General features: G+C 50.9%; 2 protein-coding genes across 2 annotated transcripts; both read left to right on the top strand.

Annotated features, from left to right (window-relative positions):
• Positions 1-2,648: 2,648 nt before the first annotated feature.
• UCRPA7_5849 (putative ino80 chromatin remodeling complex ies1 protein) lies at positions 2,649-4,754 on the top strand (the record flags this gene model as incomplete). Its single annotated transcript, XM_007918393.1, has 2 exons — positions 2,649-3,066; positions 3,124-4,754. The coding sequence occupies 2 exons, from the start codon at positions 2,649-2,651 to the stop codon at positions 4,752-4,754; spliced, it is 2,049 nt and encodes a 682-aa protein (XP_007916584.1).
• Positions 4,755-8,219: 3,465 nt separating this feature from the next.
• Positions 8,220-12,359, top strand: UCRPA7_5848 (putative multidrug resistance-associated protein 2 protein; the record flags this gene model as incomplete). The annotated part of the gene is made up of 2 exons (XM_007918392.1): positions 8,220-9,943; positions 10,004-12,359. The coding sequence occupies 2 exons, from the start codon at positions 8,220-8,222 to the stop codon at positions 12,357-12,359; spliced, it is 4,080 nt and encodes a 1,359-aa protein (XP_007916583.1).
• Positions 12,360-13,827: the final 1,468 nt, after the last annotated feature.

The following is a 13,827-nucleotide window of genomic DNA, read 5'->3' as shown; positions in this document are numbered from 1 at the left end:
TCGCTAGATTTCCGTTCGTTGCAGAGGACTTACCCAAGTCTCATGGTATCACCAGCATTTTTACAGATCTTAATTCATGGAGAGATGCACCTCTAGACCATAAGACAGGTGACGGACTCAATGTTACACCTCAAAGACGGAAATTTAAGAAAATAATCCTGGTCGAGCGTAATCGAAGGCAAGCCACAAAGCAGTTTCTGAGCAAAATTGAGGCACTCAACCTCCAGCGCCATGGCAGAAAACAATGGGTGAAGGTCTACGACTGGCGTCTCCTGGAATCCATCACTCAGGAAGAACATCGGCTGCATCGAGCTGAGATAGGAACAACTCGACAAACTCGGGCTACAGGCGCTCATAAGCATGAGGTATGGAGGACGCATCTGCTGGGTCTTATATAGTTACATATTGCATGGCTTAGGTCTCGCTGGGTGCATCACATAGGCGCTAAAGGACGCATAGGAATGGTATAGATTAGTTTTCTGCATGATAGGAGTTTATCAGAAGTATAGCATTGTTGCTAGCATAAGCTTGGCCTCTATGGAAATAGTTGAGGGTCCTTATTCTTCGTCCTTATCCGTGCACTCGTATAATTGAAGATAGGTTGAGCGTAGCCGCATCTGCAGATGCTCAGCTGCCGTTATAACTTTGCTATCAGGGGTCACATCCGAGGACTTAGCGATTTTCTTCACTCGATCGCTGGGCACCGCCGTCAAAGGCATAGTATCAACTGGGTGGCAGAAAAAAGCGATAGAATAACGATCTTCGGAGTCGGTTTCCCCTTTGACCATGTCTATTCCTGGCGCTGGGAAGACGACACGGTGTACAGTACTGCGAAGCAGACCATTGGTCCAGTAAGACAGCAGGTCACCGATATTGACCAGTATCGGGGGAGCAGGGTCATTATCTGTGCCCGGGGGAGATACAGGCACTGGCGCCCAATCACCCTGCTGAGTGTTGATCTCAAGTCCGGCTTGACCCTTCAATCTGAAGAGGAGGGTTATTGAGCCATAATCCGAATGGGCTCCCGCGCGGACATCCTCAACTCGAGCATCAGTTTTGCTTAGCGGAGGGTAATACAAGAATCGTAAGGTATTGCCCGAAGAGCCTTTCTCTCGTAGATGTGCATCTTTGAAGAAGTCATGTGGGTTGACCTTGTCAAGTTAGAGTCTTGGAGGCTTTCAGAGGCTTGACTAGGCACTGACATCTAAACCAACACCAAGAAGATAATTTATTTTCAAGCACAATTTGTAGCAAAACTCCCAGAAAGTCGCAGTCTGATCCTGAAGATGTTCGATGGTCTCTGGTATTGGCTGTTGAGCCTTCCCGTCCTTGAACTCGCCAAAGTTGAATGCTCTTGCATAAGTTAGATCCAAGATTGATACAGCCTTCAGGGGAATAAATACTCTTTGAAGTCGCCTACCTAGAGACACATTAATAATCTGCGAACCCTGCATAACTCAGCATTTACACTTACCCTCTGTGCTTTCGGATCTAATGTCTCAACTTGCATACCGGCCCAGCCTCGATTATTTTGTTGGATTTTGCATCTTGCCTTATTTTCAACTGGTGCTCCGAAGAGCTTTTTGGACTGCATGAATCAGTGTTCCTGATCTCCAGAAATCGATATCCTCAAATGTTACCATGTTGAACGCATTCTGAATGACTTCCACGGGAAAGTCTTCACCAGTGTTTTTGATGTAGATGAAACCATGCTCCACTGCGGCATCCACCAATTCTCGAGCCACCTCCAGCTGTTCGCCACCACCAGATATATCGATTATCGGGATCTTTGCGACGACACCCATGACTTTTTCGCTTACAGTATCTTAAGATAAAAGAACAAACTGAACAATTGAAGACATATGATAGAGTGCGAGGTCTGCTCGCTTTTGGACGCGGAGGTGCTCGGAAGTGTTTTGCCCAGATCATTCGACTTATATCGGTAGAAGTCAATTGGCGGGCAGCGTCACACAGGTACTTTTCAAAGTGAATGCAGTCACACACAAACCCTATGCGTTTTTCAGGATAAGACAAGAGAGTAAATTAATGTTACTTGTACATAGACACCTCCTCTAAGATAATTAATATGTTGCCCTGCCAGAGGGGGAATCTCTTCACAGTCATCTGGTCAGGCTGTCACATGACTGAGCCCGTGCTGATTGTGTCGTGGTGGATCGTTATCGTGAACTGGAAGGAGCGCCTGAGCTGTTCCAGCTGGTGGCTGAGATTTATCTCCAATAGGGCCGCCCTGGCTTTTAGGTCGAGCCACGGTTGGCGATCTCGCTTCACTGGACGCGACAGTCAACTGCACGTCCATGAGCTTATTTCGACAGCGCAAATTCTTCCGAACGTTACACATCATGCTCATCCACCACGACTAATTTCTTCGAAAAATTCCATCAGCCATTCATCCTCCATCGAACACTACATATTTTCCATCGACGGAAGCCATCAATCAGCTCATCGCCGATCGATTAACCTGCCTTGTAAAGCATGCGCCCGGCTTGAATCACGCACCCTCGCCTTGAAGCATTTCCCAGCCGTGCCCTGCTCGGCACCTTCCTCAGCGCATCATGGCATCGCCAAGCTCTCCGGCAGGGAGCGGCTTGGAGGCGCCCAGCTCCCCTGTCGGATTTGAGAAATCTTTCATGACCAATGTCACGGAAGATGAGGATACCAAGATGGGCGACGCAACTCCAGAGCCCACCGAGGGCTCCCGGCGAGGCAAGGGCGGGCGCCACTCTACAAATCAAGGCGGCGCATCAATGTATGGAAAGATTCGACATCTGAAAAAGGAGGACGGCGAGCCCCTCTGGCGCAAGGATATTCAATTTGATTTCCTCAAGGCTGTCTTCGATGACGAGAGTAAGGTCTTCACCAACAGCTATGAGCCTGACAACATCGGCAAGCAAAACTTTGCCGATCTATACATCGACACCATGTCGAGAAGCAGCAAGACCAGTAAAGTCCTCCGCGACAAACTGCTTAGTGACCGAGAAGCCGCGAAGGGTATGGCCATGGTCTGCCTTCTGGTGAACATTGGCAGAATGAATACAACGCTCAATTGTAAGTGCTCTCATCAAGAAGCCTATCTAAAAGCTGTACACTAACGCCTCGAAATAGTCTTCCCCGAAATGCGAGCGCAACTCCGGACATATCATGCAATTCCCTCACTCCAAGCGCATCAAGATCCGCATGCATACAAACAGCTACAAGATGCCCCACGTCTCAAGTCGATTTTGAAGGGAGGAGCCGAGGATCGTCCAGAGCCGAACACGCTCGACAAAATTAAGGATTCCGATATTCCTAGAACAAATCCGGTAAACCTGCTCTTTGTGATCTGCCAGTCGGCTGCAAAGATCGCCGAATTGCATTTCCCTCCTGGAAAGGAGTTCCATGATCTCGTCATGAAGACAAACTACACCAGTCAGTCTCGTGCACGCGCGTTCCTGTGGGTCATGTGGTTCTACTTGGAATCCGACTTTACGGAAGAAGGATGCATTGAGAATCCTTTTGGCGAGGGCGTAGATTATGGTGTTGACGTCGCCAACCAGGGTATCCCAAAGCTTGTGGACATGACGGAGGAGCAAGAGGCAGCAGAGAATGTTGATCCTCAAGAAGAGATCGATTTTGGCTTCGCCAAACAGAAGATGCGAGCAAAGATCATCGAGGCAGATCAGGCGTACATGGTAGACAACCAGTCGAAGCGTGGCTCTAGAGCGCGGGTTTTTGCAGCTGGCGAGGAAGGCGGTGCCACTCTGGGAATCTTGCCACGCATTAGACCTTCCAAGCATGAGTCTGATATCGACAGCAGCCGTTCAACGCCTCCACCTAGAGCTCTAGGACGGCACAGTGGGGCCTTTGGTAGCTCCAGTCGTCGGGGCGGCGCACCTCTCAAATACCAGATCTTTGAAGGGTCATCCCCTGGTGGCCCTGCTATTGAGGGTATCGTGGCCCGAAAGCCTCGTCCTCCGACCGCACACCAACTAGCAGTGGAGCGCAACCGTTCTCAGCGAGTGGAATACATCCTAGATCGGGGTATTCGAAAGCGTCATCACAAGTCACGTCGTCTACGCAAAGTGGACGGAGCCATCATTCGCGCAGTCAAGCGTCTCAAGGAGATGGCTGATCCTTTCGATGACAGCGAGAGCGAGGAGAATAGTGCTTTCAATAAGCACCAGTTGCTCCTCGGCCCTCCCAGCCAGTTCGCACAGCTCACTGATAGCAATGGCAAGCCGTTCCCCTTCCGTGAGCGAGGCTTTGGTGGCCTGGTTCAGCTAGGCACCGAAGAGGATGATTTTGGCGAGGAAGTTAGTGCATACGCTGCCGCACTGCGCCGAGCCAATCGACGACTAGACCGCTGGGAACAGGGCCCGGATCTGGGCGTCGTTGCACCTACCAAGAAGATCAAGCCGCAAAACGGCTACCTGAATGGCGAGAAGGATCCTAATGAGACCGAGGAAGAGATTGATCTTGACCAAGATGGCGATAAGGGCGATGACAGCTTGCTTATTCCGCCTCGTCCCCGTGCTTCCAAATTGAACGGAGCCACCAGCTCCAACGGTGATGTCCCCATGGAAGATGCTGACGACCTTAATGATGTCGACAAGGAGCTCCTGGGGATTGCTGACGGTGAAGATGGGGAGGACGAGGGAGACGGAGACCTTGAAAAGGATGGTGATGACGAGGATGAGGCCCTGGATGATGTTGAGAAGACTCTTCTTGGCATGGATGGCGATTCAGATACAGAGTAATTGTTCTTTGACGAGGCATCGATTGGCTCGAGAAAGCCGCCTTCTCGTCATTGTCTCTTTGGAACAAGTGTCCAGACGGGCATATCAAACTACATCGGATGCGTTATGTTGTATTATCACGGCTGTACATTTAGGGAGGTCACACGGTACGGTAGGCCAATTTTGGCTTTGCAATGTCTACAGAGACGTAGATTGCTTGAGGCCCAGACAAAATATAGAGGTAGCCAGCTATAGTAAACTGGCAAGGCAATTACTTGATAGTGTATCCATTGACTTTCCTTCTCACTGCTAGGGTCAAGGTGTCCTCTTGCCAATGCTATCGTAATTATAAAGAACGAGTCCAGTAAACCTCTGGACCGGCACCTACTTTAGTGTTATAGAGCGCCTATTCCAGATGGAGCTATTGGGAACGACAGCCGAACGGAGAGTGTCTGGCCTGCGGGGCCGCTGACTGAAGCAAGTCCGATCCCTGTCTTTCAGGGTCCAGTGGGCTCGTTTACCCTGTCCAGGGCAATTGTCCAAGGTTTTGGAGGACAAGCTTCCATTGATGGTCTTAGGATTCACATAGTAGCAGGCTTCTGCCGTCAGCAAGTACTAGTGAACCGGAGTACGTGTATTTTTTTTTTGAGCCCATGTTTGCGATCAGACTCCAATTTTCAACGAAATCCTTTCAGGCCTGCTGCACTTGAACTGTTTTCTAGCCACTCGGCTCGCGTACCGTTGTCGTCATTTGACCTTTATGCAACTCCTCCAGGAACAGCGGTGGCCCGGCGATGGCATCATATCTCAAAAGCGCATTGCGCTGTTCATGAGGCTCTAAAATAAGGAGAAAGAGCTGCTGTTGCACGCACCATCTCGGCTCAGAGGGTCGTAATTACGACCCAGACCCAACAGTAGATATGCTAAGTACAATGCAGGAGGTGCTTCTTTCACCACTGGCACCATTGGATCGTGGGTAGGTCGTGATCAATCCACTTGGCGGCCACGACACAGGCGGCGGCCTCGCTAGCAAGAAGCTTGGCCTGGAGGTGGGACCATGCCGTGTCGGGTAACCCAGACTGCGCAACATCGTCGATATGCGCTCCGGTGCCGATGGCCGAAACGGTGGTGCCAGAGGTGTGTCGTATTTTTTTTGTTGAACGCCGTGCATGAGCGCCGTGCATGTCCTATGGCCGTAGGACTTGCGTGATGCGGGGATGTGACGCTTCGCCGTGCAGGTCAATCACACACGTTATTATACATACCGGTTGCAGAGGACTCGACAGCGACTACCGGCAGGTGTTCTGGGATGGACGTCGCCCGGAGCCCCGCTGCAAGTATCCCCAGAGGACCATGCCCATGCACCGGGCGGCGCTGATCGTCCTCGCACCCTGACTTGCCTGGGTGAGCCGTGTCTGACGCATACATGTCATACATATCACACGAGAAACGAGATATGGTAGTCGGGCCCTAGAATCTGACTGCTTCGGCCGAGACCCTCTTGTTGTTTCGGAGTTCTTTCTTGGCTTTTCTCTCTTACCGCTCTTCTGCGAGCTCCGAACGCCTGCGGTAGCCCGGGTCGACTCGAATTCCGCTGCTGACACCTCTTTGATGGCGGCCGCTACATGTTAACCACGTCAATCAGTCGGCAGCCTAGTGTAGGGAACTCACAGGGTAACCTTGTGAGGTGGACGCTGGTGCCGTTGTTGCCGGTGATGTTCACCAAGATCTGAAGTTTTGAAAGATTCCAAACAGATTCCAGCTGCCTGTACCGTGAAAAGTCAATTCAAGTCGTGAAACAGTTGAGTTCTTCCTAAAACGCCCATTGTAGTAGCCCATTTGACTCCGCCTCGAATGTGAACAACTGTAGAATCGTGAATGCACAGATGTTATCCGACACCCACAGCCGATGTGATCAACGGAGCCGTGCGCAACGGCCTGTTAATCACGCGTATCAACCGCCCTTCCACAATCGTATCGTATCGCATCCTACGTCGGTGGATACAGCAAAACCTCCGCGAGTCCAGAACACTCTAATTTTTTTTCCCCCTTCGAGAATATAACCTGAAGGAGTAATGTATGAACACTCATCCACGCACCACAGGCATTTATTTAGTCTAGTAGCATTGGCAACTTTTGTAGGACCACTAAAGCCCTACGCTAAGTCGCACGCCTCTCAGACGAGAGCCGAAGCGAGGTGCATTTGTAAGAAAGGAGCTCCCATTTGCACATCAGGATGTCGGCACCGTAATCGCCGTGACCCCCGACACCGACCTTCTCTGCTTGTCATAGCCGTATCATACACCCCTAATCCCTGCCCACCATGCCCCCTTGGCTGCCGTCCTACTGTACCTTAACCCGCATTCAGAGCATCGGGTCCGGGTCGCTTTCCTGATCTGCCCACTGGCAGAGATGCGAATTGGGACCAGGGCAGAGTGATGGGCAGGCAAACGGAACCAACAGACAGAAAAAAAAAAGAAAAAAAAAAAGAGATCAAACGAGAGATAGTAGCTAGTAGCTGCGTGCAGAGGGAGGGGCGAGATAGTCCTATACCGATATTTCAGTAATAACAAAGCGCTTGCGACGGTGACTCGTGGCCTGTTTCTTCCCCTCCTCCCCGTCTTCACCTTGTTGACAATTGTTGTCGTCATCCACTTTCTCTATCTGCATTCCGCAGGCGTCTGTCCTTGCCAGTCCGCCGCTCGGGAACCCCAGATCTGTGGCGCCCCTTCGTTATCCACTCTCCAAGACAAGCTGCAACTCCGAGTGCATGGTCAGGCACAGTAGCGTAGCGTATGCTTAGGTAGCCTGCCAGCCCGCCTCCATTCGCATTCGTCCGGTGATAGTGCCAAAGGCCGGCCTACTGCTTCGGCCTCATTATTAATACCCAGGGTACCCACTCCTCCGACTTTCTCTACCGTTCCCCCGGATCCCTTCGTTCTTTGTTTCCACGTCCCATCTTTCCTTTGCGGCGCAGCCAAGACCGGGTCCTTCATTGCGTCCGGGGTAAAGACGTTGGTGTAAGTCGGCCTGGATAATGGCAGGCTCAGACTATGAGAAGGAGATAAGCCCAGGCGACCCGCTTGCGGATCCCAACCGGCCATTGGATGATGAGACTGAACCTGTCGATGAGGAGAAAGCGATAGCCTCCGAAGCTGCGGCGAAAGATGAAGAGGGCGGGTTAGAGCCCATCACGGCTGAGAGTGAAAGACGGAATAGGCCTCAGTTGGATCGCATACAGAGTGCAGCGACCGAGTCGAGTGTCGCAACTGGAGTCGCCAGCCACCATGAACCTCAAAAGAAACCATGGTATAAGAATATGAATCCTTTAAGATGGGGAAGTCTGCCACCTGTACCAGAAGAACGAGGACCGTCACCGGAATACACTGCGGGCTTCTTCAGCAAGCTGATATTTACTTGGCAGGGTCCGTTGATGAGAGTGAGTAAATGCCTTTCTTAACCCGAAAGATTTTCAATCCGGGATCGATGCTCACTAGAAGACAGGTCGGTTATAAGCGCCCACTTGAGCAGAATGATATCTGGCACGTCAACCCAGATCGAGCCGTGGAGAAGATGTCCGCTAAAGTCAAGGCTTCCTTCAAGGATCGTATTGCAAAGGGCCAGAAATACCCCCTTCTGCGGGCTCTGCATGAGACTTACTTCTTTGAGTTCTGGCTGGGCGGTCTTTGCCAGCTCATGTCTGCCATCATGCAGGTCATGTCTCCCTTCACCTTGCGATATCTTATCAAGTTCGCCACAGACGCATATATTGCTCAAACCCAACACCTGCCGCCCCCTAGCATCGGCAGAGGCATAGGTCTGGTTCTCGGTGTGACTGCGATGCAAGTATTTCAGAGTCTTGGGACCAATCAATTCATTTTTCGTGGCATGATCATCGGAGGTCAGGCTCGTGCATCTCTGATCGACTTGATCTATGAAAAGTCCATGGTTCTCTCTGGCCGGGCGAAGGCCGGTGGGAAAGCCCTGGCCGAAATACAAGAAGGTGCGGAAGATGAGAAAGCGGATAGAAAGAAGAAGAAGAAAAGAGGCAAAAAAGGTGATCTTGAGGAGCAGGACGGCATATCTGGCGATGGGGTAGGTTGGAGCAATGGAAGGGTGGTCAACTTGATGAGTGTTGACACCTACCGTATCGATCAAGCCTGTGGTTTATTCCACATCATCTGGACGGCTCCCATCTCTTGCACCATCACACTTGTGGTCCTTCTCATCAATTTGACATACAGTGCACTAGCCGGATTTGCTTTGCTGGTTATCGGCATGCCAGTCCTCACAAGGGCAATCAAGGCCCTTTTCGTCCGGCGAGCGGTCATCAACAAAGTCACGGATCAGCGTGTCAGCTTGACACAAGAAATTTTGCAATCCGTTCGATTTGTCAAGTTTTTCGGCTGGGAAAGTTCGTTCCTCAACCGTCTGGAGGATTTCCGCGCTCGTGAGATCTCCATGATTCAGGTCCTGATGGCTATTCGTAACGGCATTATGGCTATAAGCTTGTCGCTACCCATTTTTGCGTCCATGCTCTCCTTTATTACATACTCGCTGTCTCACCACGACTTGCAGCCTGCTGAGGTCTTCTCTTCACTTGCGCTGTTCAACGGGCTAAGAATGCCGCTCAACCTGTTGCCTCTTGTCATTGGTCAGGTGACGGATGCGTGGTCGTCTTTGAAGCGTATCGAAGATTACCTGCTCGCTGAAGAGCAGGAAGAGGAGGTTGTTTGGAAGTCAGATGGCCCGAACGCAATCGAGATGCACGATGCAAACTTCACCTGGGAGAGAACTACCACTCAAGCCCCTGAGGGTACTGCGACCGTGCCCACGGAGAAGAAGGGCGAGGGGAAGAAACAGAAGGGTGGTAATAAGGACGACTCCAAGGGCGTGCAGAAATCCGGCGACTACTCTGAAGACACTGGGAGTACTTTGGTTGAAGAGCGGGAGCCTTTCAAGCTCACAGATATCAACTTTGAGATCGGGCGAGACGAACTTGTCGCCGTGATCGGCACTGTTGGAAGTGGCAAGAGTTCGCTCCTCGCCGCACTTGCTGGCGACATGAGGAAAACTAGTGGTGAAGTTGTAATTGGAGCATCGAGAGCATTTTGTCCCCAGTATTCATGGATTCAGAATACCACAGTACGAGAGAATGTCCTCTTTGGTAAGGACATGGACCGCCAGTGGTATAAGGAGGTCATCAAAGCGTAAGCCACCTTTCAGCCACAATATCTGGATTGCAATGTCACTAACTAAATCTTTTGTAGTTGTGCGCTCGAGCCGGATCTCGACATGCTTCCGAACGGAGACATGACCGAGATTGGTGAGAGAGGTATCACCATTTCCGGCGGTCAGAAACAACGACTGAACATTGCCCGTGCAATTTACTTCAATGCAGACATGGTACTGATGGATGACCCTCTCAGTGCTGTTGACGCTCATGTCGGGCGTCACATCTTTGATAACGCCATCCTTGGTCTTCTCAAGGGCAAATGTCGTATCCTGGCAACTCATCAACTGTGGGTTCTGAATCGCTGTGACCGCATCATTTGGATGGATGAGGGAAAGATTCAGGCTGTTGACACGTTTGAAAACCTTATGAAGGGGCATGTCGGCTTCCAGCAGTTAATGGAATCCACCGCTCTGGAAGAGAAAAAGGAAGGCGCCTTGATCACCGATGGTGACGGAGAAGAGGCTCCGAAGAAGAAGAGAAAGAAGGGCAAAACCCTGATGCAAGTCGAAGAACGTGCTGTATCCAGCGTCCCTTGGTCTGTGTACGGCTCGTATGTTAGAGCATCGGGAAGCATTCTCAATGCTCCATTCGTGATCGGCCTGCTTCTACTTTCTCAAGGGGCCAATATTATGACCAGTCTGTGGCTGTCATACTGGACCGCGGACAAGTACGGGCTCTCGATGGGGGCATATATGGGCATCTATGCTGGCCTCGGCGCAACACAGGCTATGCTGATGTTCGCATTCATGTTCTCTCTGTCGGTCTTTGGCACCAATTCCTCGAAGACTATGCTGCGTCAAGCGATTACCAGGGTCTTGCGTGCTCCCATGTCGTTCTTTGACACCACTCCATTGGGTCGCATAACTAACCGCTTCTCGAGAGATGTCGATGTCATGGATAATAACTTGTCTGACGCTATGCGAATGTACTTCTTCAGCATTGCGTCAATTGTTGCAGTCTTTGCACTGATTATCGCCTTCTTCCATTACTTCGCTATCGCCCTCGTCCCGCTATTCTTCATGTTCATGTTTGCGACGAGTTATTATCGGGCATCTGCCCGAGAAGTCAAGCGATTCGAGTCGATTCTGCGGTCAAATGTGTTCGCAAAGTTTGGCGAGGGGCTGTCGGGTGTGGCGTCTATCAGAGCGTATGGCCTGAAAGATCGCTTTATCTCCGATTTGCGCACTGCAATCGACGACATGAACTCTGCGTATTACCTCACATTCTCCAACCAGAGATGGCTTTCTGTTCGCTTGGATATGATTGGTAATGCGCTCGTGTTCACGACTGGTATTCTCGTTGTTACGGAACGTTTCAATGTGCCCCCTTCGATTGGTGGTCTTGTGTTGAGTTACATCCTTGCGATTGTGCAGATGATCCAGTTCACAGTTAGGCAATTGGCTGAAGTTGAGAACGGCATGAACGCTGTCGAAAGGCTGCTGTACTACGGTACACAACTGGAAGAGGAAGCACCATTGCACACTATCGAGGTCCGCCCTAGCTGGCCAGAGAAGGGCGAGATCGTCTTCGACAATGTCGAAATGCGTTATCGGGCTGGCTTGCCTCTCGTACTCAGAGGGCTCAACATGCATGTCCGCGGTGGCGAGCGTATCGGTATTGTTGGCCGTACAGGAGCAGGCAAGAGTTCCATCATGTCCACGCTATTCCGCCTGGTGGAGCTCTCAGGAGGTCACATCACCATTGATGGGTTGGACATTTCCACCGTTGGCCTCAACGACCTCCGCAAACGTCTTGCGATCATTCCTCAGGATCCAACTCTGTTCCGAGGTACAGTGCGCAGCAACCTGGACCCGTTCAATGAGCACACCGACCTAGAGCTGTGGTCCGCGCTTCGGCAGGCTGATTTGGTACCACGGGACGCGCAATACAGCGAAGAGACTGGCGCTCCCAATGTTCGAGATCCATCTCGCATCCATCTAGACTCAGTGGTCGAAGAAGATGGTCTGAACTTTTCGCTCGGACAGCGACAGCTGATGGCTTTGGCACGAGCCCTTGTTCGGGGCAGCCAGATCATCGTGTGCGACGAGGCGACATCTTCAGTCGATATGGAGACGGATGACAAGATTCAAGCCACAATTGCCTCCGGATTCCGGGGCAAGACGCTCCTGTGCATCGCCCATCGTCTCCGCACCATCATTGGCTACGACCGTATCTGTGTCATGGACCAGGGCCGCATAGCCGAACTAGACGAACCGCTCGAGCTGTGGAAGAAAGAAGACGGTATCTTTAGGGGCATGTGCGACCGGTCCGGCATCCGGGTTGAAGATATCCGTGGTGCTAAGGAGAGCATGGCTGCGATTGTTGAAGCTTCGAGGACAAGAAGTGGAGAGAGCTGGGCCGAGAGCTCCAAGAATAAGGAGGAGCTTTGAGAGTCTTATGTAGGGCTGATTTGTTCAGAAAGTGCGGTAAGCTGTTAAAGTTTCTGTGGTACCATACTTTGGACAAAGTTAAGGAAAGAGCGATCGCATACAGTCCCCATCACACATGATATACATAATCAGGAGAGGGCTGTGGGCGTTTTCAGGCATCGTTTTACTTTTATAGAGACAAAGAGTCAAATCACAATGTTTTAGCATCGAAAGAAAAGCCGAGATATAAGAAGCGTGTTGAAGCACCTAGCGAGATGTTAGGAGATAGGCAAATATATAAGGCGGACTCAGTGTCCTCGATTCGACTTAACAAGTGTCTACGTTGTGATCGTCGCCATTAAGATGATAAGACACAGGGGCTAATTAACAGCATAAGAACTGCCATGTCAGCACTTAGGATCGCCGTAAGCTGTGATGTGGCACAATCCATTCGCTGGAACCGCCGCAACGGCGAGGTGGCCCGGTCTGTTGGATCCAGCGTTTGCCTGTTGTAGGTGGTAATTTACGAAGCTGCAATGCGCAAAGCTAAAATAGACAACGCATACCCATGTAGACGACTGATCACGGCTAATCATGTCATAGTCTATGCCGGTACAACTAGCATCCTTGTACAAGTACTCTAACCCGACTGCAGGTAACGGGATACAACAGCAAACCAGGGCTTGATGTCGCACAGATAGAGACTGGCGATACAATGCAGAAAGAATCCATTTCGAATACAGTCTGACAGCATTTGGATGAATGCAACTTCCCGCAGTATGTGCATGCCATGAAGGCTGACATCTGCAGTTATCCTACGTCTTAGCTCGGATGGAATGACTTAGTCTGACTTGAACATGTATTTAGGATACGAGTATCACGGATTGTCGACTATGATATCAAGATAATGTCCAGTTTATTTCGAATCGAAGCTATATACCAATGAATAAACAAGCGTAAAGCCAAACCGAGCCATGGACTCCTCTCTAATGCCGATACAAAATAGTACACCGCACGTCACTTTTCACTGTGACATATATTCTCCTTCTACCATTGGCATTCGCAACAGCCTAAAGACAGCCGGCGGAGCTGTTGTTTCCAACTACATTAATGCAAAAGTCTGATGATGATCAGGAATACCCTTCCTGTCTTTTAGTTCACCACCGAAACGCCCCAATGCCTCTGAAGTGAGAGCCTCAAACACGCCGTCCCTGTACCAGATCAAAAGAAAAGGTCCTTAGCAACAGCCTAGAATCTCCCTTGAGACTGGGTGTGCCCGTGGTGCGGATTTTGTGGAGGCATCTGACCAGCAGGTGGGAACATGCCGGGTTGGTCGTCCAACAAATCATCCAGGAAAGCACTGGGTGCGCGGCCGCTCGGTGGGCGGTAGAGGTTGAGGGAACTTGTGCTCACGTTTCTCTGCTGAGGTGTCCTTGTAGGGCCCATGGAAGGCGATTCAGGCGGACTGGGTTCATATGCACGAGCGTGC

This window comes from Phaeoacremonium minimum (assembly GCF_000392275.1).
Source record: "Phaeoacremonium minimum UCRPA7 unplaced genomic scaffold PA7_03_scaffold_435, whole genome shotgun sequence".
Lineage (NCBI taxonomy): Eukaryota > Fungi > Ascomycota > Sordariomycetes > Togniniales > Togniniaceae > Phaeoacremonium > Phaeoacremonium minimum.
Note: the sequence above shows the minus strand (reverse complement) of the source record. Positions and strands in the feature narration are given on the sequence as shown.